The sequence below is a fragment of the Anser brachyrhynchus genome (genome assembly GCF_964034855.1).
Source record: "Anser brachyrhynchus genome assembly, chromosome: 3".
Lineage (NCBI taxonomy): Eukaryota > Metazoa > Chordata > Aves > Anseriformes > Anatidae > Anser > Anser brachyrhynchus.
In genome coordinates, this window is record NC_137696.1 from 54,419,009 (window position 1) to 54,445,552 (window position 26,544).

Consider the following 26,544-nt stretch of genomic DNA (forward strand, 5'->3'; position numbering starts at 1 on the left):
AAGAGATCAAAAATAAATGACCTTAGAGCCAGAAAAAAAGGAAAAACATCACAGCACCTAGGGACTGAGACATTAAGTGCTGTCTCCAAAAATGAAGTGCCAAATTGCTGCTGGGATTCCCATGAGGAGCACTTGCAAAACTTCTGCCAAAGTCACTTCCTATTGAACCCAGATATTTTCTGAGGAGTTATCAGCAGTCCTCTACTCCATACAACACACTCCATTCCTTAGATTTTTTTACTGTTATTATTATTTTTTTTTAACTGATGCAAAAATACCTTTCTTTTTCAACTGCTTGACCAGTTGGTATGAACTGTCATCACAGAAGATAGGAAAGCTTCATTTGCATCAGTGTGGCCATCTAGAGCGCACCCTTTGGGAAGGGTTTGTTTGCCCACCAAGACCCCAAGACAAAACCAATGGTGTACCAAGCACAGAAACACAGGGGTGGATTAAAGCCCACATTACATGCAGAATGACAGCTACAAAAGGAATTGATAATGTCCCACAAACATCCAGCGTGACAATGGGTTAAAAACATGATAGTCAGCAGGTGAGAACACCTGGGGACTGAAATTTGACTGAAGAACACTTAAAAATTCCCCTCATGGCACACACTTGAATTCTTTGGCTCAAGACTTCATCCAAATCTCTTTAGTGCTCTTCAGGCTGAGACCTTGGTAGCACACCATCCCCAGATCATTTTGAAATCTGCTCCCACTCTGGAGGGAGGGGAGGAGGCCTGTCCGCTGAGAAGACACAACCCCCCACCCTGACAGCCCAGTAAAGCTGAGCAGGAGGGTCCTGAGCTCTGTTGGCCGCACAGCTCAGGCCCCGGGCTCCCTGCTGCTACCCGCACAAAGCGCGCTGCCTGGGCTCCGGGGCATGTGGCTCACATCAGGCCACTGCTTCAGCTCCTGGAGAACTGCAGCCGACTGCTCGACTCAGCAGCCATTTCTGGGAGCATAAAACATGAAACCCATTCCAGCAGCAGGCCTACTGAAAATTTCCAGGCATAAGATGTTGAGTACAATGGAGATAGATATAGCATAGACTATAAAATCAGGTACGGTATGTAGAACTGTAGCCCATCTACAATAAAAGCTTCAACTGCTAAGAGAAAATGGAGCAACGTTTACAGACGAATGTACGTCATAAAAACTTAAATTATTCTCAATTCCCTTATAAACAAAAAATGGAAAAAGCTGAACATTTGGCAGACCCACTTCAGAAGTGTTTTTAAAACCAGCTACTTCAAAAGCAGCATTGGAAAGTGGCTTTTAAATCTGCCACTCGAACCATCCCTTTGTCTGGATACATCTCTGCCACCTGCTGCCTAACTCACATTGGTGTTATTCTGTGTTCTTCATGTTAGACTTTGTCTAACCTTTTCCAGGGTTTAAAACAGAAGGAGGTTCTGGCCTCTGTGGTACTCCAGTGGGGACCTCTCCTTTATCTTGCCAGTCACAGGAAATTAGTTTCACGAAAAAGGGAACTCACGGATTAAAAGAAAAACTATTTTAAAAGCAAAGACAACCTATTTCTTGTACACCATTAAAATGATAAACAGTAATAGCATGAGCTGTAAATGGGCCTGATAAAGCCATCAATCCCAACTGATCCCCCCACGCACATCATTTCAGTCGCCCATCTTCCAGAAGGAGGGAATTTTGTTCTTCTCCCCTGCCATGCACCTGAGGTCTCCTGGTGCTGACCCTGCATTGCTCTGCAGGACTCCTGCAGAGTTTCAGCTGGGGGCTCCCATGACTCTCAGACCTAGTGGGCAAGAAGTTCGCATTCCTAGGCCTCAATGGACATCCAACTGCAGAACGAGCACAAATATCAACTTACAACATCTTAAGCCGTGTTTCTAAGATAAATCAGAGCCTAAGGGCGCTCTAAGTGGTGAGGTCTGTGACTGCAAACACAAGCATGACAGATGCACAGGATAAAGATAATAGAGTTTGTTTTCCTCTAGATAATCCTTTTATAGGCTGTTCCCTAGCCCAAGTCAGAAATTCAGTGACAACCAGGAGACCTGCCTGAAAAAAAAAACCAAAAAAAAAAAAAACCACACACACACGCAAAAACAACCAAAACAACAACAACAACAGAAAAACAGAACATGAATCCACCCCAAGGTCCTCATGCCACAGCAAGACATTTTCTGCAACAAAATCAGCTCCTTCAAAGACTGTGTCATTCTACGCTGTGTACATGGCTCTAGTCTCCACATTATTTACACCTCTGATTTATCATGGCTTTCATACTCACATTCCTCATTTACTCAGAAGTGAGAGTGAGTTAACTTCTGAGTTTCTGACAGGCTAAAAGGAAGAATCTCAAAGCTCTGTCAGGAAAGTAAAGAGCATGCATAACTGACTGAAAGCCAACAGGCCTATTGCTTGGTTAGTCTCCTCTTTCAAATCATGGCTACCCATCTTGTACTGCTTCTTTATGCATGTTCTGATATCAAATAAAGTGTTGAAAATACGCTGTCCATTGAAGAGAAGAGACGGACACCATGGAATAGAAATCTTCCAAGCAGTGCTAAATATGTGCAAGCCACGTGTCTCCTGGGACATCCCTGTTTTGTCTGTATGCATGCACAATCCTTGCACCCTTCTCACAGCCATCTCTAAAAATCCTGGGGTCCATAACTGCATTGGCCCTGGATAAACAGTTTACTTGATGCTAAAGAAGTCCAAGAGTATCACAAGAGGTAACACTTCCCTGAGTGGAGAGAAAGTGGCTTTAAGCCCACTTTGCATTTCTCTCTGAGTGCACTGGCCAGTTCATCCAGCAAGAAGTCAGTGGCTCATGTCAGCTACATGCTGCAGGGGCAGAGGAAGAAAAGGCTCCCTGCAGCTGTGGGGCTGCTGTGCCCCTGGGATCCCAGGCAGGATTTTGGCTGCACAGCCAGTGATGACCAGCAATACCCTCCCCCTGCTCTAACGGCCTGGCAATTTCATCCGCAACAACAGGAAAAGACACCACAAAGATAACACAAAACTTGCACCGCAATGGATTTTTCTCTCTCTTTTAAAATATACTGACTCCTGTGCTAGCAGCTGACACAATTCCTGTGACACAATTTCACTTCTATGAAATTGGCACTTCTCCACCCCCAGCTGATGCCCACACAGGTCCACCTGGGCCCGTGCAGGGTCAGAAACTCTCAGATGCCTCTCTCCAGTACCGATGCCCGCACGATGCTGTTCTGCCCAGCCTGGACGTGGGACCTGGGCAGGCTGCAGTGCAGTGATGTGATGCCCACATTTGTCCTCACCCCTATCCAGACAGCTTGTAGGTGAGCCTCTACCCCCCTAGGTGGGCCTACAAGGATGCCAGGTAGCAAGAAAGAGAGAGTATTGTTTTCAGGCTGTCATGCATACACTTCACCACCACTTCCCCTCCCTGCATCCCAGCAGCCTGAGCTAGCTTTGAAGTGGGTTGGCAGGGGACATAAGTCAGAGCTAGAGCATGTGCTCTTGCGAGCCAAACCTGCGTCCTGCTGCCTGCAGGCATGGCCATTGATCTCCAGGGAGGAAAACACACCTACTAAAACTGCACTGCCCATTAGGAGGCCAACTAAACCGTAGCAGCATTGTTATGCTGTGCACCTGGATCACTTCTTATGAACCTAAATCTCCACTCCATTGCTCTGCTTTCACATCAGCGCAATCTCGTTAAAATCAGTGGCATGTTACAGGGGCAATTGAGTAAAAAATGTGGCCATGCAGACATGTGGATTCGAAGTCTGAAGAAAACATTATGCATAATTCTGATGGGAGATATGGATATGGCTCATGGAAATTCACAGCAGGCAACACAGTTTGGTATCTGCACCAGCTTTCACTTCAACCCCACCAAGCAGTGGTTACCCACAGCCATAAAGCACAAAGCTTTATATGTGTAGTTCATATTACACACTTTCTATGCCTAGTTTCATTCAATGAAATACTCTTATTCAAACACCTAATTTCCTTCCAAACCTTCCCCAGCTCTTGGATGCTGGGATGTTTTATGGCAGATCCCCAAAGCAGAAGTCAACTGCTGCCCTTCTTGGTACAGGTTTGGGAGTGCAAGGTTTGGGGTGGGGGTGTGGGAGGGCAGCAACTTGCATCTCTCAGCCACCTTCATACACCATTCTCTAAAGTCGCTGAAAAAAAATACAACAATTCATCTCTGACATTTTAACACCACTAAATGGATTACCTTCATCAATTGTGGAAGAAGTACGAAGTATTAACCAAGCCATAACTAGCCAGAAACTCAGAGCTTCTACTGTTCTTTAGGTATCTATCTGGTATTTTCACAAAAAAAAAAAAAAAAAAAAAAAAAACACTTCAGTGACACACTTCAGAAGCAAAGATTAGCTTTGGATCCAAAGTCTTGGCAATTTGGGTGGTATGGCTCTGGTTTTGTTTCATTCCTTTACGTGCATCACAGACTTCACCAAATCATCCTCCCTAAGAGCTCTGGAGTAGTTACATTTTGGTGGTGGTGGGGAGGGATGGAGGTTGGTTTACTCCTTTCTCTAAAACCACCTCAGTGTATCGTAAACCTGCTCCTTTACCCTGTAAAGTAGCACATATTTTATAATCTACCAGAGATTCACAAGTTTATGTAAAGTTTTTTCCATTCCATCTCTAGTTGAAGAGCACTTTTAACTTTCCACTAGAAACTGCCAAAAATTCCTCAGACTCACAAAGTCAGAAAGTAGGAATTCAGGCTTCATCATGCACTGAAGAAAAATAAGTTAAATCTCTCCATTTATATTTCACATCGAAAACCTTCCATAAATCAGAAAAGGTTTGAGTTTCCCAAAGCACGGGTTTGCTAAGAACAAAGCACTGGCTCAGCATTACTCTCTGTTCTTTCATTAGCAGCTCTCAGAGATTAAGTTTCTTCAGAGGGATTTGAAAAAGTACATGCTAAAATAACACAGTCAAATCTGCTTCTTCCTCCTCACTAAAAAAAAAAAAAAAAAAAAAAGCACTAAAATATTATTTACTTACTTACCTGTAATATATTACTGCTCATACGTTATGTCTTGAAATAACACCAGCCCTGACTCTTCTAAATAACTTTATTCCACATTATTTATTGTAAAAGGTCTTTCAAAAAATACATACGTAGCCTTGTACCCTGGAAAGGGAAGCTGGCTGCACACGGTCCAAGCCTCCCAAAGTTCAAAACCCAGACAAAACGCAGAATAATGTTATCACTGTTTTTAGGAGTTTTCCACAAGGTTGGACTCAAAAGAAATGGATAGGCACAGCTTTTCCTTCTCTATAAACAACCTTCTTATTCCATTTTCAGAAAGAAAACCTCTTCAGTCAGATCCAAAGCAATGTCTTCATGCAAATCCCAGGGCTGTATTCCACATTTACCCATGCCTAGTCCTATAGGTACTATTATAGGTAGTAGGTGCTAGGTGCTGTCATACCCGAGCACACACAACCAAGGCAAATAACACGTCAGTGTACACGTTGTGGTCTGACAGCTATTAGCTGGGATGGTCAGCAAAGATTTTACCCAATTAATAACCTTGAAAAGCAGCTGAATGTATTGAAAAGATGCACTTACATCTCTCCAGGTTTGTAAAAGAGAATCCATTGCCAACTCCCTCGGTTTAGCCTGGGGATATCTACCACTGAATACACAAATAATTATCAAGGCCATTTTTGCAGACCGGTTCATTACCAACGTGCACGGACAGCTGCCTGCCATTACTAATGCATCCATGTTTGAACACAAAGTGGGAGATTTGGACGGAGGAGTGAAGGGAAAGACGGTCCTGATAATGCAAAGGAAAAAAAAAATCAGGGAGACAGGATAGAAGATGTATTTTTCCTGCCATTAATGCCCTTTATAAAATCTTTTATTGTATTTGCTTTTATAATGAAGTAAGTCCTCTCCATTCATTGCAGTAATCACCACCAGCAGGTCTGCCAACCAGCATCAGCTGTTTTCTATTTCCAGGACAGGGAGCTGTGACAGCATCACTGTATCCCAAGCACAGCAATGTGGTGGCTCTAATAATGTCCCCACATCCAGCAAGATCTTGCCTACAGCACGACTTCCTACCATTGTCCTCAGAATAACAGCCACTGGCCACACTGATTGGAAGGGAAGTAGGGCAGATGTTGGCTTTTAGCATACTAATCAGCCTTCCCAGTGAGGTTAGAGACTTCCCAAAGGTACATGGAGTTTTAAATATTTCAGTAAAGAATTAACCACAGAGCTCTGCATTATTAACTTTTTTTTTTTTTTAAAGCATATAGTTGGAGTCAGATTTTATTACCTCTCCACAGTCTTACTATGTTTCCAGTTGCATATACCAGCATTAACTTCAAGGGATCTACTAGCAGAGTACGTATCGATATGCATGAGCGACAGTGGCAGAACCTGCTCTTTGATCTCAGTTTTAGTTTCTGAATGTTGACTGTGGTCTTCCAGGAGTACCATGGTCATTGGTGGTAAAATAAAATCACCTGGAGGCAGGACAACCTAACCCATGACACTAGGAGAGAAAAACAGAAAAAAAGGAGTGGGGGAAAAGGAAAAAGAACAACTGGGAAGAAAAATTTCAGAAAAAGTGGCAATTAATACCTACCCTTACTTAATACCTTACCCTAGCATCGAATTAGAAAAATAAAGTCCTGCTCAGTCCACAGCTGAGGACACACAATTGTCTTGTGCAGAAAGGAAAAAACATTTTGTTGTGCTCTGCTATGTAAAGGAGCAACACAATTGCTGATTTAGCATTGCCACCAGGCTTGGGTCTGGCACAGGCACAGTGAGAACACAGCTCTGGTGGGCATAATTGAAGAAAAAAAAAAAAGCCAATTCAATAACAACAAACTCAACAATCCTGCCTTTTTCTTCCAAGGGATAGGGACCAGCAACAGGAAACATGGTTTTAGTATTACCAGAGCTTTTATTATCATTGTTATTTGTACCAACAAATTTGGTATCAGTGGAATGTAAATCCAAGTCAATCCATTTGGTTTTGAGAGTTGGATTTTTTTTTTTATTAAAAAAAAAAAAGAGAGAGACGATCAATGGCGTAGAGCTTTAAAGCCAATTCCCAGCCTCAGAGTCCAAAAAGCTTTCTCTTGCATTTGCTACCTGTGCCAGCGCAAAACAGAGCCCACAGGAATGGGACCGTCCTTGTGCTAGGTACCAACTGCATGCCGTAAGGGAAAATATGAGGCACAGAGACTTCACCTTGAAAAGCAGCTCTTGAAACTCAGCTCAGAAGAGCACAGCCTGAGATTGCTCCCCAGGTGCTGCTAGGTGACCTCTGACACCAGGCTGGCACCAGTGCAGTTCAGAGGCAGTGAAGTGTTCAAATACCAAAGCACCCACCTGGCATTGCCTGCTGCTTGTGAGCTCTAAACATCCCTTTGCCAGCACTGGCCAGTTCCTATAATGAGCTCCTGCTGAAAATCAGCCCTTATTTCCATGACAGGAACGTCTTCTACCACCACAGGGCTTTGACTAGACCGGCACATCATGCAAGTAGATGTTTTCAGCTTTGTTACGGGCAGCCTGAATCTAGATGTTCTGTATGGCCAACGCTGGGGCAGCAGCCCTGCAGTGACAGCAAAGACAAAGCCCTAGCATTGGTCCCTCTAACCAAGGCTGGTCACTACTGGCAAGGCAAAGAAGTTTGTGCTGCTCTACAAGTAGCTTAAGCAATTTGCTACCGTATTCTGGGTTGGCCATCTGCTACCATTCAGAAGCAAAAACATTCCATTAAAGTAACAAAGCTTCCTGAAACACAGTGATTTCCTTCCATACAAAGATACCCCCAAATACTCAAAAGCTCCTGCAGACATTTCAAAGTTCTAATATTTGCTCTCTCCATTTTTACAGGGAATGCTTGTAGAAATAGAAGTTAAAATAAATACATAAAGCCCAAAAATATTTATACAGCACAAGCATCTCAAGTTACATATTTTCAGGAGGCCTCTCTTGCTGTAAGAACCAAATAGGTCCTTTGTCATTGCCAAAAATCTTGCAAACCCTATTGCTGCTTTCATGGAGGCTCTTACGTTTTGATTGGGGTCTGTTTCTGCCATCCTTATTGCAATTATAAGCAGCTTGTTCCGCAGCCTCCAGTCTTAGGAAAAATATTCCTTCTCTCCAAGGAAAGCAGCAGGTTGAGTAGTAGCAACATGCTAAAATGAATCACCCTCCTCCTAAAGCAACCCTTCTTTCAGAAGGACCATACTAACTCAGCAGCTACTTGGATGCTTGCCCCCATCAGAATCTGGTGTCCTTCAATCATCTGAGCTCTCACTTCAGCTCTCTCCATTGCACTGACATCCTTACTTCTGGATGCCCAGAAGCAAGCCCGCGGTTTGTATATGGCTGCGTATCAAGGAGATGTGTGTGTGCACAATGGAAAGTGTTGTCTGCCGGCAGCCGAAGATATTGCCAGCCTTTTTAACACAAAGCCCTGTTGGAAGCCCAGCCCAGAGCCATCCTTGCAGCCAGGATATTCTCTGCTCTGGCAGACAAGTAATCCCAAACTAATCTAAATCCATCTAATCATAAGCAACTCCAGGAAATGACAACCAGGAGTCCTGAAGGAGAAAATTACTAAATAAAAAGAGAGACAGCATTACAAAAGCTACCAGAATGCAAATGTTAGTGCCAATGCCAAACATTTTTTTGTGGAAAAAAAAAAAAAAAAGTCTTACACCTGAACATGACAAGTGCCCTTAAGTGCTCCCACTAAGGCTGTTTCTCCATGGTGCCAGCTCTCAAAGTATGTATATTCTTAAAATCACACAGATCTCCCACTATCCTGAGACCTTAACATGCTCAGACTACCACATGGTCTTGCCCAGGCCACCCATATCCATCATACACCCTAAGTTAGCAACTGTCTTCCTGCTTCCCCACTACGCTCTCTGAACACAGGCCAACGAGACTCCCTTTAACACAACCACCCCAAAATACTTGTTACCAACCCAAGGAAAGGCATAAACAAATACAAAGCCATTTCTCTTTTAACTTTGCCAAAGAGGCAGACTGAAGTCCATTTCCACCCCTCCAAGATTTCTCTCTCATTCCCATTTAGACCTCGCAACATCAGCTGCAGGTTTCTAGCCCGGCCTGCACGGTGTGGTCCCAAACGTGAGCAGGACCCCGCAGTGTCCCATACCCCTCAGCTTCCCTCCCTGAGAGCGATCTAAACACCTGATTTTACAGAGGAAAACGAGCACATTTACAGATTTGTCTGGCACTCAGCAGCCAGCACAACTAAGGGCATGGCACTTCTCGGGCTGGGCCTGAACTCCTGTAGGGCGGCTCAGGCCATCGCGTGGTCTTGGGCATCTGGTGGCAGTAAATGGCTGCCATGCTACTCCAGAAGGGCTGTCACCAGGGCGCTGGCCATGCCTGCTGAGTGGTGGGCCCGGCAGCGGCCTGGAGCAGGCGCCTGGGCTCTGGCAGCACTGCCTGGAGCGGTGGCAGCCAAGAGCAGCGAACAGCAGGAGCCCAGAGCCTGCCGTGGCGGTCACCGCACCGCGAGCAAAACGCTACATCGTCTCACACGTCTCACAAGAATATTTGGCTCGCTAACACCGCTGTTTCGAGTTCACACTTTCTAGGTTTTCATTGCTGTAGCTGTGCACTCACAGAAGAGCTTATTTTTCTGTTGCGTTTCATTTTCTGTGCTTTCCTGGGGGAACTGACCTACTTCTCCTGTGCCTGTGTGCACTAGACACTTCCAGGGGCAGATGCCCCTAGAATCCTAGAACCTACAGCACAGAAAGTATCTAGATCAACTGTAAATCATTTCACTCACAAATTAAACAAATTAAGTCAACAAAAAGCAGGAACTAAGAATCACTTCCTAAACAGTCCCAAGCTGACCCTGAAGTTCACTGACTGGGAGGACTAGAAAGCAGGAGGGCTGGGCTACTCTTTGCATTTTCAGGCTCCCCAAATCTGTGCTCCGTCTTTGACCAGAGAAACACGACCTGACCACTGAGCTGAATTTATCCTCCTGCAACATACCTCTGTACAGTACAGCTGCCCTCAGAGGACAGGGAGAGCCTCAAGTGGAAGAGACCAGTGGCTTAGGCTGGGCAGTACTCAGGCACCAGTGTGGAAAAAGCATTCAGAATGCCTTTACAACAGGGGAAATGGAGCTGAGGAAAGGTGAGATGTCACTGGAAGTTTGCCTCTGACTACAAATGGAACCGTGTCTTCTGATCCCCAGCCCACCTCCCCAGTAATAAGACCTCAGACACGTACCAAATATGTGTATTAAAAACACATGCAACTCAAAATCACATTAAAGTCCCAGTCCAGCCGAGCCAGATGGAGTCTTTCTATCACTGCCATTCGCTCTTAAATTGTTTATAATACATTTACTTTGGGAGACCAGAAACATCAAGCTGAGGACACAGCTATGAGAGAAGTTGATGCAAAGCTTGGCTGACACAGATCACAGCACTGCAAACACAAAACCCAGAGCACCTACTCCTGCAAAGTGCTGCAAGCCCTCTGCCAAGCCAGCTTCAAGCTGCTACAGCCCCTCTGTGCATGAGCCGAGGGGCCATCTGCAAAGGATCCAGCGCTAAAAGCCGCACCATTATGTCACCAAACTCGGCATAGCTTCAAAAGGTGACAAAAGGGAAAGACATTTAGACTATGTGAAAGCTCAGCTTGGTTGTTCGTGCAGGGCCCGATTCTGGCACTGTGTTGTATTTCAGTGGGGCTGCCACGTGAAGCAAGACACTATCCAGCAGGAACAGCAGCATCTAAAACTGGCCCTCCATCTATCTGTCCAAAGTGATGAAGCACTTCGTTACAGAATACCCGGAGAAATTATGTGGCCAATTCACTTTCTCTTATGTTTGTCTTTTTTTTTTTTCCTCCCTTTTTGAGACAAACGAATGGGAAAACCAACATTCCAGCTCCAGGAATTCTGCCTTTTCTTCCGAAAAAGAATTTCAGCCAAAAACACTGCAGCCAAGTATGTAGTAAACATGACGACAAATAACCATTTGAAGAGTTGCCTCTTACTTTACAGAAGACATATATATTAAGAAGGACTGACTCCTCCAGTGGAAAAATAATCAGTTTAACGCCAAAAGAATACAACAGTCGGAAAGATTTGCTGGAACATGGACTGACGTGAGATGCCCAAAAGGACTTGATGACTGAGTAAGAGTGAAATAGCTGTGCTGGAACAAGGAGAGAGGAACACACTCCACAGTCCTCAAAGGGTAATTTTCTCTGTTTAATGAAGAGTAGATTTGATGATCAAGTTACTCCTCAAAGAGTAGTGGTGTAAAATGTGCACTTCTCCCAACCACATTCTAACAGGTACGTAGTTTGGTTTGGATGCACCTTTTAGGCTTTCTTCCAGAGCAAGGAGAAGCTTGGAGTGACTTCCTTATAACACAGTTTTGGTATTTCTTCTGATGTAACTAATAATATTTCTTTAGTTTAGGAAAAGTTCTCTGTTTAGGATATAATTTATACATGACTGATGTCATTCTTTCACCTCGCTTCATTTCTCCACTACTTAGGGCTATCTGCTCCAAATGCAGACCAACTCTGCCAAACATAAGCCCTGCAGTGAAATGGAGCCACATATACAGACTGATTTCAGAGACACTGAAGGTTGCTTAGGTTCCTTTGGCACAAAGACTTGGAGAACCAGGAAATCCAGGAAAAAAGAGGGCCAACAGGCATCCCACAGGCTCTGGATTTTACGGACCATTTCCCTTCATTTGTGGTAGCTGTTTATGTCCTGCTGCTGCTACATAAACGCTGGAGAACCCTAGCCACTGACACGGTTATTATCCCCAAAGCAAGCCACGGCACTGCCCCACGCATTGTTGTGAACACTATGAAACGCGCTCAAGCCTGAGCACACACTTGCAGAACCTCTGAGGGGTAGAAGAGAGAAGGCCCCGTGTTATATCCTAAAGAGCAGACCTAAGAAATCAGGGAAGAGGAATCAGAGTCGGTCAAGCTGTGTATGTCAGAAAGCCAGCAGCTGCAGGCCTTGGGAGAGAAGGACACGGGCGGAGAGGTCCAAAGAGAGGGGCGTACCAGAGAAAAGGACCCCCCAGCATGGAGGAGGTGGAGGGCACGGAGGCGGTGGAGGGCAGGGAGATGCCCACTCAGGTCCTGCTGGTGACAGGAGACATGGCAGCTGTCAGCACAACCTCTCCTATCGCCACGCTGGCCAAGACCACGCAAGGAGGAGGCACCGTGAAAACCCCCTTTGATGTTGCCCTTGTTAACTCTGTTACCAGCATAGCAGTTAAGCGCTCAAGCGTGTGGTCCGCGGCTCCTTTTCATTACAGGCTTCTCTCAAGTTTACCAGGGAAACCTGACACTTTCCAGGTGCCTGTGCATCCCCAGAGGAAATGAATCCTACTAAGGAGGTGCTGCCGACAGGCGCTGCCAGTGCCAGCAGCTAGGAATAAATCTGGGAGCCGGGATCAGAGCTTCAGGAGCCCAGCCAGCCAGACACGCAGTCTGCCCCCAAAACCCCTCACTGGTGTAAATGCCCCTTTGGAGAAGGGGTGGGCAGTGGGGATGCAGGCCAAACCATCCCGGCCCTACGGATCCCTAGATGTCCGGGGCGCGGAGGAAAGCTTAGGAATGAATGTCCCAGAGAACAGACAGCACAGCAAAACATCTCAGCCCTTCTCATTTTTTAAATCTTGGGCTTTTTAAGCCGCTGTCTTGAACCTGGCAGTGCTTATTTTGGCACTGCAGGCTGTGAACATTCAACACAGACTGTGGGCTTTTGGATCCAACCGTGCATCAGAACAAGCAAAATATAGCAAATATATATGAAAGTGTAAACCCGAGTTCAAAGGCTTTGTATTGCTCATGCACAGCAGAGAACCATCCAGGCCACCTCCCGTTCCTTCAGTCGCTCCCTTACTGCCCTGAACACTTGAACCATGCTTCTCCTCGGAAGCTACAGCGCAGACGTAGCCAAAATACAGACAGCTGGCCCCAAAGCCCTCCCTGCTCCGAGCAAACCGAGCTTCAACTGCACTCGAAGGAAGAAAGGCAGTAGTAGCCCGACACGGCAGCGAAACAGCCGCTGCCTCCCAGCGCTGCACAATGGAGAAGACAAGCGGGGATGTGCCGGGAGGGATCTGGGCTGGTACCTGCCGAAGGGAGCCGGCCCCATGCTGTGTCCGCAGTGCTGCGAGTGCCCTCTCAAGGCTGCACTGGAGCACGGTTTGCATGCAGCGCTGGGAGAAAGCAGCGCCGAGCTGCACGAATAGGGGGGAAACCAAACACCTGCACCATTCCCAGTGGAGAAGTGGCCGCTTCACCTGCTCCGTGCCTCAGTGGTCTGCGGGAGCTGCAGCGACCATCGGCTCGCCCTCCACACACCCGGCAGGAGTCGGGCACAAAGTGGGAGGTCATCGTCATCCTGGTATGGATGGTTTGCTCGGGTGGGCGAGGGGGAGCCAGGAAGAGTGACTTACAGAGACAGGTGGCTCAAGCAGGGTAAGAGCATCCCGAGATTTCAAAGCCAGGAAAAAGAAGGCGCTGGTTTGGCTGCAGGTTTGTGAGCATTTGGCATCACACACTGGCTTCCAAGCATGGCTTGGTGAGGAAAAGGGTCCTGTCAGGGAGGACAGCAGGACTCCTAGCTACACCTGACCCACACCAGCATAAGCTTAAGAGACATGATGCCTGATGGCAGCCCATCCCGGTGCCACCTGAGCCACACTCCTGGGTGCTCCCCCTGCGATGGGGAGAGCTGGGTGACACAGGGACCCAGCTGCCAGCTGCAGAACACACAAGCCCTAGAAGAGCACCAGAAATCGAGCCTGGTAAAAACGCTGCTTTGCTCCATCGGTCTCAAGACAACAGAGCACCTGCAGACAGCTACACGCCGCTTGGAGGAGACGTGAAGTCCTGCCCCAGGTATCTGGAGACTGAGAAGCCACATCTACCGTTCAGTGTCCTGCATGAGAAACGTCAACGTCACTTAGGCACTGCACGTGTCCAAGGGGGGAGCTATAGTTTTGGGGCACATGAATGCTCACTCAAGGCACTGGGTCATACAGACAAGATCCCATTCCCTCTGCAGGCACAGGAAATGCATGCCATGTCTTTTTCCTTTTCCTTTTCTTTTTCTTTTCCTTTTCCTTTTCCTTTTTCCTTTTCCTTTTTTCTTTTTCTTTTCATTTTCTTTTTCTGCTCCATGATCTATCCAGCCCGCCCTGTATTTTCCTTCTCTAGTTTCTGAAAGCATCTTCTTAACCATATGTCCAAGCCAACCTTGGTCCGCGTGCTGTCTGAAGAGCTGGAATTACAGACTTGGACAGCACAAGGGCTTTCATACCTCTGACACACCCAGAGACTGGTACAGAGCTATACAGTTAAGAGCATTACAGCATTGTCCTAAATAACTGAGAAGATACGTTCCTTAGAGCTAAATAAAGTGGAAAGTTCCCTTGGAGACCCCACGGCTTTCTCTGTTTATGTCACGCAGTCTGGACAAGGAGGGAAAATGAGAGCTGGATCTCCTGTCAGCAAGTCTCTCAGTCTGAGCCCAGCCTCTACTTAATTCCCTCCCAGATTTCCCCATCTGATGGTGCTTGAATACTCTGTGTACAAAGGCAACCAAGGAGAGCTTCTACAGGAGGACAGCTTTCCATCAGCTGCCTGTCAGTGTGTGCTCGACGTCCTTCCACATGCAGGATCTGGCAGCAGGCAACAAAAAATCTCTCTTGGCAGTGCACAGACAGGATCTCCCCCCAACCTGGCTCCAGCACAACACCCTTTTCTGTCGCTTCCTTGGCCCGAGAGCCTGCCCACAGCAAGCCTGGGCTCAGGCTCCACACCGACTTTCTATTTTGATGAACAGAAGCACAGTCAATTATCGCACCAGTCCAAAGCCAGACCTCGAAGGGGAAAATCTTTTTTCTTTCTTTCCACAGACAAAAAAAGCAGGGTTCTTCCCCTTCCTTTGTCACAGTCCCCTCTGCTGAGCCAAGGCAGTCCCTGTCCCCCAGGGAGGGACAGGGAGCTCTGGCAAAGGCTGCAAATTGCCGAGTGAATTTGGGACAGGTCACCTCAACAGCCCGGAGGCTAGCAAGGCGAGGAAAGGAGAACAGGCAGGGATCATTGAGAATGCAGCTAAAAGATGTGAGAGCAGGGCCAAGGGAAGCAAAGGCACCCAGCAGTGGGTTTTACCCTGCGGGAAAGGACCCACCAGCCCTCCTGTCTGAGGCTGCACTTGCTCAGGGCACAGTTTGCTCTCCAGACAGGAGGAGAGTGGTGCATAGCCTGCACACCACCAGGGACAAGGAGCAGCCGTGCAGCCTGCACCCATGTCCTACACAGCTGCCCTGGGGCCAGCAGCCCAGCAATCCCCTCCCGCAGGTTTTGGTGTGCTCTGGAGGTCTGCAGCGGGAGGCACGCAGCACTTTATGCAGCACCATGCCAAGACATTTGTGTTTGCTCAGGAATCGGCTTGGCGTTACAGCACACTGGTGTGTGACTGCAAACGAAGACAGACTGTGTGGATGTTCCATCCAAAAGTTTCAGCAAAGTTTCAGCCTCCCCTAGAATCACTTCAGGCATTACAGTCAGACAAGCAAAAGCCTGCCCGTGTTCAACAGCTAACCCCTTTCCCTCACAGGCTATGATGTTTCTCGCGGACGCTGCCCACGCCGTCAGCACACCACCTCCCCTGCTCCCTTCCCTCCTTCTCCGGCTCCCCAGAAGACAGCCCCAGGGACAGCCGATCCCATTCCCCATCCATCTCCCAACATCACGAAGCAGTGCTACTACAAACCCGCTCCCAGGGAAGCAATCCCAGGCTTATCTTGGACGGGCACAGCACATGACACAGAAAGTAGACAACCCTGGATATAGGGGCACCCGCCAGCAAAGCCCCTCTGTGCTCAGCGTCCTGCAAACTGCAGCCGTGCGCCCCGCGAGCCAGGCGCCCCACAGACAGAGGCTGTGCAAGGTCTGCAAACCTGCTGCAAGGACCCTTCCTTCCCTTGGTGCGGGTCGAACAGACGCTCCCAGTCCGTTCAGCTGGTGTGGGTGATGCCACGTCCCGGGCTCCGCCACCTGGCCCAGAGCTGCCGGGGGCGAGATGCTGCCAGCCTTCACCGGCTCCTCTGCGGACACCACATCTGGAGCTGGGGGCGGGTGTCCCCATACCGCCCCGGTCACCGTGACCCTGCGGCGAACGTCTGGTGCTGGAACACCCCCGCTGTGTCCCCCTGCACCCTGCCGCCAGCCGTGCCCCGTGGGCACAGGCTGAGGCAGCTCCGCGGCTCGGCATCGCCTGCGGTGCGAGCAGCGCCCCAGGGGCTTCGGCGACCCGGCTGCTCGCTTCGCCCCTGGAAGGGACGGGGAAGACCTGCCGTCACACACCCGGACCCCACCTCGAGAGCGGCTTAAATCGGACTCGGAGAGCCGGGGGAATCCTGACAGCAGCCCCCGCCTCGCTCGTGCTCCTGGAGCGAGCGACCCGAGGGGCCCGGACGGCGGGGCTGGGGAGCGGGGGGACCCCGCTGCGCTCCCACCGCCTGTCAGCGGGGCTCAGCCCGGTCAGCGGGGCTCCTCACCCGGCCCCACAACAGCGGGCACCGCCGGGGCTGGAAGCACGAGGGGAGACCCCCCCCTCCACCGCCCCCAGCGCACCTCCGAGCGGCAGCGGGTCCCCATCCCCGCTCCCCCACCCCCGGGGGGGGGGGGCTGCAGCCTACCTGGGGCGGCGGGCAGCAGGGCGGCGAGCAGCAGCAGCAGCAGCAGCAGCGGGAGCGGCGGCGGGGCGGCGGGGGGCGCCGCCATGGGGCCGGGGAGCGGCGGGGCGCGGAGCTGCCGCCCGCCCGCCGTTCGTCTCCGCGGGGCTGCCCCGCTGCTCGCTGCGCGCCCCGCCGTCTCCTCCTCCCGGGCTGCCGGGACACTGCAGCGGGGCGGCCCCGCGGAGGCGGCCGCCTGCCCTCCGCCCCCCGACGGCCCCGGCCCCGGCCCGCCCCCGGCCGCAGCCCCGGTGCCGGTCCCCGAGCACCTGCCCGGACCCGCCGCGTCCCTGCGGGCAGCGCTGCCCGCCGCAGGTGCCGGGGATCGGGCTCGCGTCGGTGCTCGGCCTGCACCTCTGCTGCCCGGCGCACCTGCTCCGGGGCTCCTGCCCTGCCGCCTGAGGTGAAGGCAGCGCTCGCTGGCTGGACGGATGGCGTTTTAATAGCAAAACGCTGCGGGCTGCCTACCCCGGTGGGGTTACAGTGGGGTGGTGTTGGAGGGCTCCGCGGGGCACCGGGAGACGAACCTGGTGCCCGCGCATCCATGCGGGCTGGGGGGGCACCTGGGTCCTGTTTCAGTGCAAGGCAGCCGCTGCGCTCCAGAAGGGCCGTGCACAAGGTGGGTGCTGCAGCCCAAAGCTGAACTCAGGACCCAAACTGTGTGGCAGCATAGGTACACCAGTGCTGACAAGCAAAGGGCGCCAGTTCAGTCCCCGTCTGGTCCCATCCCTTAGCTGTGGGAGCCTCCAGAAAACCCTCTTACACCAGTCCTGGAATATTTCCTCCAGAACCTGACCGCTATGGCCCATGAGAGGCTTTTAAAAACCAAAAAGTGGGAGCCTCTAAATGACAGGGTTTCAGACTGCTAGAGGTAAGACACATGTGATACCACCCATTCGATATGTTGCTGGCTGGTGCAGCCGCTTGGCTCAGCGTCAGACGGAGCAACTCTGGTCGCTTTCTCCTCTTCTTGCTTTTCAGTGCTCAACTCATTGCTCTGAATGATGCCCCTGGTGCCTGAGCATCACTGCTCCGTTAGTCCCCAGTTCCCTTGGCTTCAATTATCCCCTTCCTGAGAGGCAGAGGGGTACCTGAATGCAGCCAACCTCGTGTGTTAAATGCCACCTGCACCCAGACTGCTAAGTTTAAAGGCCTTTTCTGGGTTATGAATCAGGGACTGACTTGAACACTGACTACATACACAGTTCTCACAGGGGCACCAGCTGTTCCTGGGAGAAGGTAAACTCCTCTAGCAAGACGTGGAAACTGGGGAAACAAAAAAACAAGAGAGGAATCTGAATGTTTGGGTCCAAATTTTTAGCAAATATAACTGAGTAAAAGATCTATTAGAGTTTGGGATCATCAGCACCACAGAAGACCAAATTCTGCCTAAAATCTGCAGCAAGAGCCTTTATTGGTGAGGAAGTTGTTGTTGGACAGGATGATCGTTTGGGAATTGCAGAGGGTGCAGATATTGGACAAGAAGGCTCAGCCAGTACTCTGAAAGGAACATCTGTCCTTGCCCTTAAGAACAAATGTGATGCTCAGTGCCTGGCAAGGCAGGAGGCACAGCCTCAGAAACCCCCTCAAGCACCCACCCACTGAGAATCTTTGTAGTCCTCTTCAGTGTTTCCACACTGCCCACCTGGTGCAAGTGCATCCAGCAGAGACAGAGGATTGAGATATGCAGGAGAGCAGCCATCCACCTGGGTGAAACTGCCCAGCCTGCTCACCTGTATGTGCTGTGCACCTGAGAGGTTTTTCACATGAAAGGCAGAATTCCATCAAGAATGTGAATAACTCATGAATCAAGGAGGACACCAAGTTTCGATGAGTATGGACTTGTTTTTATGGTAATGTGAAGTTTATTCATTTATTTATTTTTATTATTTTTTTTCTGTAAAGGTGTTTTCTGTAATTATCCATTAGCTGAACTGACATTAGCTTAACAACTAGGATTAACTTGCAGCCCAAACCAAGACAAGGGATATTTGGGATTGCTGATTCTTACTCTTTTGCTTATGCAAACGCTTGTCTTTCAAGCCATATGTGGCCAGGTAAATAATCACTGTATGCTGAAAGCCCCAGAGCAGATAAGTCGCAGCACATTAGCAGCTTGCTTTCTGGCTTTCCAAAAAACTCACTGGAGCAGATCCTTAGCTGGCAGAGTCTCGCAGAGCTTCTTGCCTCATCTCCTTTGATCCTTTTTTGCACTCTGCTAATTATACCAGCTAATGAAACAGCTTTTGGCAATCAAAACTCTTCACTCTTGACTTCCAGAATATTTGTCATCAATGCAAAAGAAAAATAGCTACAGTCTCTGTGATATGAATGGTAATCCCACCAGTTTATAAATAGAAGAGAAAGACAGACAAAGGCATGTAAAAGAAGAATATGAGTATATTCTGAATATTGCCCAGATATTTATAGGAAACTTCAAGGGTTCTGGACAGTGAGTTTATTTCCTGTGCAGCCCAGATCATGGACATGGACGCAACCAAGCAGGCTTCAGCCCCAGCATCAGTATAGGTATGGATGTGGCAGCATGAGCTGTGGCACAGGGATGGTTCAGCACCCAGCAGCTAAAGCCACATCTGCTGCTGCTGACTTGTGGCAACTGTCTAAGAGAGCTGGCTTCCACACAGGCTGCAATCTCAGCTTCAGATCCAAGTGAAAACACAGCAGCCTTTCACTAAATTACAGTGACATTTCCCTTACTTATGCATGAGAAAGTAAGACTGCTGCATTAAATGCTGCTAAAGGAGTTTCTGAACACTTATGCTAACGGTGTTCATCACTCATCACAACATTGTTTAAAAGATTTAAGACTCTTGTCCGGCAAACATTTTCCATCAGTTTAAACCTGCAAAAAGTACAAGGATTACTTATACGTATAAGCCAAAGCACCTATATCACTTCAAGATTAATGGAAAATTAAACAGTAATCATGTAATGCTTTTGAGTTGAAGCATACAATTCTGTTGGAGACCAGTAGCAGAGAGAAAAAGAGGCTGAAAGAGAGCCAGGTAATACCTTCTAGTCACATAAAACTCCTGTTAACCACCCCCTTCCTTGCAGGTTGTCCTCTTTCAGCATTAGTGTATGCACAGGTGGTAGAAGCACAGACAGCTGCCTCACATAAAATGTACTTTATGCTCATTTTTTATTAGAATGCTGAAAAAGAAGACAATGTAGAATATGTACTTGTTACGAGCAATTCACTAGTAGTCAATAATTTATTTGCTGAACTTTGTATTTTCTTCTGTTGATCAGGGTCTGTCTGCACAGTGTCTTTAATGTATTCGTTAATTACTTCCATTTATATGTTTTGATAACTTTCCCACTGAAACCAGAAGAAAGAATTTGGTTGTTTTAATAATGAGATGGTTCAGGCCCATGTTCTTGAGGCTGTTTGGGGTATTCAGCCCATTCAGCTTCTACATACTTTTAAAATGAAAAAACATCAGATGAAACTGAAAAGTTAAGTGTTCAAATTGAGTGAAATTACCAGCTGAACGTCAGCGCAGCCTGGTTTCTTGTGAGCCCAGCCAGTAGGCTCATTTAGGCAGAGATGAAAGAAGAGGCAATCGTGTCATTCAAGAATGCGGGCACATGGGCATGGAGCAGCTAAGGTTTTTCAGGTGGCCCTAGAGCTGGCATTTCTTGCTTTTTGAGTTTTTTGTGTCTGAAACTATACCTTTCACGTGCCGTTCTGTTCACAGAAATTCTGATGTTTTGACTTGGGATCAAAATGCTTGTCGCTACTTCTGTCGTGCTCCATTTGGCATCTCCTCCTTCACACAAAGCCATGTCAAGGCAGCTTGGCTTCCAGCCCTGCGGCACCAAATGGCACCACCTGTGGTGTCCCCATGTCCCCCTGGTAGATGCTGCCTGCTCATGCCATGTGGGCACACCTTTGTCCAGAGTGCGAGCCCTGACAAAATGGCTTCTGGGGCCTCCGTCTGGGCCACCCAGTGTCCCAGCAAAATGGTGAAGGCTGAGCAGAACATATGAAGCAGAGCAGCTCAGGCACAGCAGCTGGGAAGGACCACAACTTCATTCAGGACAATGGGTTTATGGTCAGAGAGTGCTGGCAGACGGGGAAGGAACCTGGTGCTGGCCTGCCACCTGCCCGCTGAGCGTCGCAGGCCTGAGCCCCCCAGCAGAGGCCAAGCCAAGGGCCATGGTGGCTTGCAGCTCTACCCTGGCGCTCCCCTCACACTCCTGCAGCATCTTAGGACCAAGCGGAGCGTCTCCATCAGCTCTTTTTTGACTTTTTACTTCAGGGAGAAAAAAAAGATTAAAAACGTGTGTCTCTGTAGCTGATCTGAACAAATTCCATTTTTTTGTTTTGACATAGAAACTGAAAAATTAGTTATTCCTGTAGGCCTGATCCAAACTCCAGTCATGTGTCTAAAATAACAACTCTGCCTTCAGAATATTTCCAGAAGTTCATTACATTCGTCTATTTATTCTAAGATTGTTTCATTCAGTCATTTTTCTTGCTTTTTTATCAGCCTGCCTAAGTAGGAATGTCTTGGTTATTGCTACAGCTGCCTCCAACCTCTGATTCTCCTTCTCCTTCCAGCACTCTGTCTACACAGAGACTAATTACCCAACATGACGAGAGTGGGTGGCAGAAGGAGATCACGGCTCCTCTCCATTAAACAACTTCAGTGTCTAGAATGAATGAACATTTCCCTTTGAGTGTTTGGACATGGAGATAGCACAGCATTACTCTAAAATGTGATATTTTCAGAATAGTTAGAATATGATGACATGATTCCTCATTCCTCATCTCCTGGCGATTTTCTTTATAACATTGAGTTGATGTAATTCGACCATATAGAGTTGTAATCTTTGCTATTTCACCAGACACCTTTCAGCACTGCAACTAGTCAGCAGTAAAATAGCAGAATACAAGTTCTGCTTCTGAAAGTCTTTGCAAAATTTATGTTTAAAGCCTCTAGAACAAGTTCTCTTTGCTCTGGCACAGTTTCACAAAACCTGAGCATAGCTCTGGGACTGACAGCTCAATCAAAAGTGAGGTGGGTAAATGCAGCAAGCCCTAAAGTTTGTCAAACCTGGGTGCCGTTGACTGCCTGGAGCACACAGATATGGGACCTCTGCCAGTGTGATGTCTGGACATGAATGCTCACATCCTGGGGGCTGTCAGGAGAAAGACTAACTGACTTGAAATTCAGTGGCAGGCACCATGAAAGAAGCAAACTTGGCTAACTAGATTCAAGACCCTTTCAACTGCTGAAGCTCGCAGTCAGCACAAAGAAGTATTGAGTCCTGAAAGCTTCACCTTGGCAAGCAGCAGTCTAACAAAAAGCATGTCAGCTTGGCCACTCTTACAGTGGGTTCTTCCAAATTAAACATGATTGTGGCTGCTGCTAAAAGAGGAAAAAAATGCCTCATCCTGCTGTACTGAGCCCTCCGCAACAGAAGATCATTTAACTGGAAAGGCACATGGGGTTTCAAAGCAGCAGTTTCTGCATGGCTTTTGTGCCTCCACATTGCAGCTGGTGGTAACATCAAGACACCACTCCGAAGAAAAGTCTCAAGTGGAGATAGAGTACTCATGGGGATTTTTCTTTCCATCTGTCCGAACTCCGTACTCATACGGATTTTGTGATCAAAGTCTCAGAGGATTTATCTCCTAACTCAAATAAATGTCTGCAGGACCATATAAATTCTGCTAATTTAGAGATTTTCCAATGCTCATTTTCCTTAACTGTTCCCCTCCACTCCATCAGGGAACAAGCGACAAGCCCACCTGTGATAGGCACACTCCAAAAAAATAATTTTCCTGGAAACTCGGGAGTACAAAAGCAAACCTATTTTTTTACAGCAGTAGAGCACACTCCTCTGAAGACCTTCTGTCAAAAAAGCAAGCTATTGTTATGTTTCTTTATTTGGCAAGAAAACACCAAAATTGATCAATGGCTTGGGGTTACTTTTTCCTTAATGACTGTAACTGCTTTGCTCTTGCAGTGGTTTTTTTTAGGGATATTGTTTACTTCAGCTTCAATCCCACTCAAAACACTTGGAATTCAAATAAACTGCATTGCATTGCATTTTCTGGCAGGCACCCAGTGCAATGAATTTCTAACTAGTGTTTGATTTTGTCAGTTACAAGGCAGAGAGGCATCTCACTAGTCAAGACTAAGTCTTGCAGTTGCTACACAGCATGACCCCATGAATTTGCTGCCAGTCACATTACTGAAGTGACAATACCACTCAGTAACAGAACCCCTAAAAATACAGTAAAGCATACATAGTGATTTTCTGACTTAGGAGGCTTTGAACCTGTGGTATTTAATACCTGGAATTAATTGTGGGTGTATCTACTGACATCTAGAAGAAAGATAAAAGATTTTCAAGCTTCAGGGTGACTCACAATGAATTAAAACATTTGGAGTTATTTGTGGTTGCGGATCTTAAAGACATAACTGCAAAAAGTGCTGACCAGACATGACTTTTAATTAATTACATAGAAAAGAAGAACAAATTAACTTTCTAGTGTATCTAGTGTATCTAGTGATCTTCCCAAAAACATAATACCCCCCCCAAAAAAAAACCACTGATGCTGTATATATTTTCAATTCAAGATTTCCTGAAGAGCTTCGCAACTTGCTAAACATGTGATGAACATAAAGAAAAAAACAGAAGTCAGACCTATTGAATGCTCTAACCCATGCACAGCACAGGATGTTTAATACTAGTTTTAAGGGGGATCCTGACCAACTCCCACTTACATGATGTTTGCACATGGGACTTAGCCAGAGTACCCCCAATTCTTCACACACTGCAGACAAGTCTCCTGCAGTACTCAGATGCTTGTTCTTTCCCTTCCTCTTCAGAAAGAGCCCGCCCCGACACACACCATGGAGCCCGATTGCCTAAATCTTTGTGTCAGCCTGGAGTCTGGAAACAATGCTTCTGTTGCATAAGCCAACCCCCAAAACATTGATGGGGTGGGCCTGATTTCTTCATGAATGAGCCTCTCTGTCACCAGGGCCATGAGGAAGGCCAGATCCTCAACGCAAGCTCCAGCTACCACCCTACAATAGCTGGGTATTTCTGCTAACGTGCTCGCCAGCAAGCACTGTTGGTGCTCAGCTGTTACAACTCAGCACTAAGGAAAGTTTCCCTGTCTGTGCGGTTGCCATCACCACCAGATCCACATCTGGGAGGGCAGCGTGTCCTACAGACACAGCTGGTGCTGTTGGATGGGGCTGGAGGGCACTGCCACAGGCTCCAGCTCTGCCCATAACCCAGGGAGAAAGAGGATGCTTGGCTGATGTGAGGTTCCCTGAGCTGAGTGGGGATAGCTCTGCTGCTACTGCCTTCGGAGAAAGATGTTTCTAACAAGAAAAGGCTCTACATACTTTAAGTGCTAGTTTGGAAACATGGCATTGGGCCACCCTGGCACAGCTCTTCTGCAGCATTTGTTTCATTCAGGGCGCTTTATCCTTCAGCTTTGCATGGATGAAATTCTTTCTCTGCTTCAGGGACAAGGCACCTTTACTGAGACGCCTGACCTGGGAGTGTGGATTATGGGCTGTCAGTATCCAGGTGCAATAAAGGGAGCTGGACTTACCCCGGCAGCAGGAGGACCCATCTAATGCTTCTTCCTGCTCCATCCTAGCATCACTGTCCCCTGATAACTTTTTGATGGCCTCCCTTGGACTTTGACCTTCCCTTACATCATAACCTTGGAACCACATCCTCAGCAATTCTCACCTCCACACTGATACCCTCGTGATTATCTGGCGTCTTTAACCTTTTCCCTTGATTTGTTCTTAATCTGTGGTCTATGTTTGAGACTCCCTGAAAGAGATCTTGCCTTTTCCATGGACTGCTCTGTTGTTGGTCTGCTTGACTGTGATGATGATGTCCACTTTAGCACTGCTCTCTGTGTCTGGCAGGTCATTACCAGCTTCCTCTAAGTCCCCTCAGTCCTTTATTTGAATGTCATCTTTCACTTGCTCCTTCCTCTAGATAAAACTCTTTCTGGGTCTCACTTTTCTTCACCTTCTACAGTCTCTCTAAAATCTCTCATTTCTTGTCAGTCCTCATAGCCAGAACCCTCTTCCTTAATTCACATGATTTCACAGCCTTCCTCCATCCCACTTCTGTCTGCTCTTGCACATATTCCCTGCAGAGTGCTACTCTAAATCATTTTCTTAACTCTCCATTTTTTCCTCTTGTTTCCCAGCACCTACTGACTCCACTTCATCAAATACTAGCTCCTCTTTTCACCTTTCAGACCCTTCCCTAGGTGATCATTTTCACCCTCCATCATCCTTAAGCCTTTGACATTGCCTTGCTTTCTCCCATATAGGCCTTCTGCGTGCAAAAATTTGCCATAAAGGGCTGTTCTCTGCTTCTTTAAGAAGGCACTCAGCTCTCAGGTTTCTCACCCTGCCTAAGCAGAATGACTCCTCTTCCTTCCATCCTTCCCTTCTTCAGCACCAGCTTGGAAAACGGAGTTGTACCATGGCCTGCCCACATTGGGACACTCAGAATAAAAATATTGGAACTCATGAAAAGTGTGAAGTGAAACTGGCTTCATAACAACAGCCAAATCATTTCACTTTGAATGAGAACATCCATGCAGATGGATGGAGATGAAATTTAAGCACTCTGCATCACACTTATACTTCCAGGTAATCTAGATTACTTCTGCAGGCATCCATGTTTAAAAAAAAAAAAAAAAAAAAAAAAAAGAACACCACATCATGGTCAATTCTTAGCAGCTTCTTGTGCCTGGCTGTTATATGTCTTTCCTTTTTCTGCCTGTAGGCACTTCTTGGCAGGGTTCATCTCATTTCTCCTGCTGTACAACAGCCAGAAGAACACAATCTCAATTTCAGTGGGGCTCTGGCGGCACCAGCACCGGGTGGCAGTACCCCATCCAAACACTGCAAGGGGAATTGGCATGAGTTTTCTGGCAAGAGGAGAAGAGGCTGCCTGAAGGGAAACCGCTGTTGCAAGTAGAATGCAAAACTCAGTATTTCCTCATACTTGGGATGCTTGGCACAGAAGTTATGAAAATAAAGGACAATCAACTCTTTTCTAGGGAAATGGGTACAAAGATAATTTACATGGAAAATCTTTTCATAAAACCATTTCCCCCATGAGAATGTTGGCATTTAAATGCATTTTGAAAGCAAAGAAAAATGCTTAAATCGTTCTCTGCTGCCAGGCAGGAACACTGCATTTCAGATTTGTCTCAAGAACTTCCTGAGCAAGGGGGTTTGACGTGTTAACTTCACTCTTAGTTGTGGTTAACTCCTGCTAAGTGCCAATATTGCTATGAGTCTATTGATTGCTTTTCAGGCTGCAAAACAGAGGAATGTTTGGATTATCCTCACTCTTAATAAACCGCACGCCAATTGAAATGGAGATAAGATTATTGCAGACCAAGTCTTCTGAAGTAAAATATGCAGAAAATGATTCTCATTTCTTTTCCATGAGAGGATACTGAAGCACTCATTATGATTCAATCAGTTGAATATTTGGCTGCCTCACCTGGCTTTTGCTGTCTTGAGTGAATGGTTGATAAATGGTGTAAAACTGGAAAAACTAGATCTTTGCTAATTAATTTTGCCAGTAGCTAGATGGTTAACCAAAGGAATCTGTTGCATTCAACACTGATTTCCAATGGGTCCATTAGAGCCAAACATTTTCCAAAGTGTTTCAAAATTGAAGTGGTAGCAGTTTAGACATAGGGCAAACAGGAACT

At 47.5% G+C, this 26,544-nt stretch overlaps 1 protein-coding gene and 1 long non-coding RNA gene across 4 annotated transcripts in view; one reads left to right on the forward strand and one right to left on the reverse strand.

The window, feature by feature from the left end:
* FNDC1 (fibronectin type III domain containing 1) overlaps window positions 1–16,944 on the reverse strand; it is a 66,585-nt gene extending 49,641 nt beyond the window's left edge. For all 3 annotated transcript variants that reach the window (XM_080584808.1, XM_080584807.1, XM_080584809.1), the window contains exon 1: window positions 16,752–16,944. In XM_080584808.1, coding sequence (XP_080440934.1) covers window positions 16,752–16,836 — 85 coding nt within the window. In that variant the 5' untranslated portion in view covers window positions 16,837–16,944. The remainder of the gene's footprint in view (window positions 1–16,751) is intronic.
* Window positions 16,945–17,044: 100 nt separating this feature from the next.
* Window positions 17,045–23,639, forward strand: LOC308191902. The gene is made up of 3 exons (XR_013948369.1): window positions 17,045–17,658; window positions 17,769–18,640; window positions 21,376–23,639. It is a non-coding gene; the product is annotated as an uncharacterized lncRNA (long non-coding RNA).
* The last annotated feature ends 2,905 nt before the right edge of the window (window positions 23,640–26,544 follow it).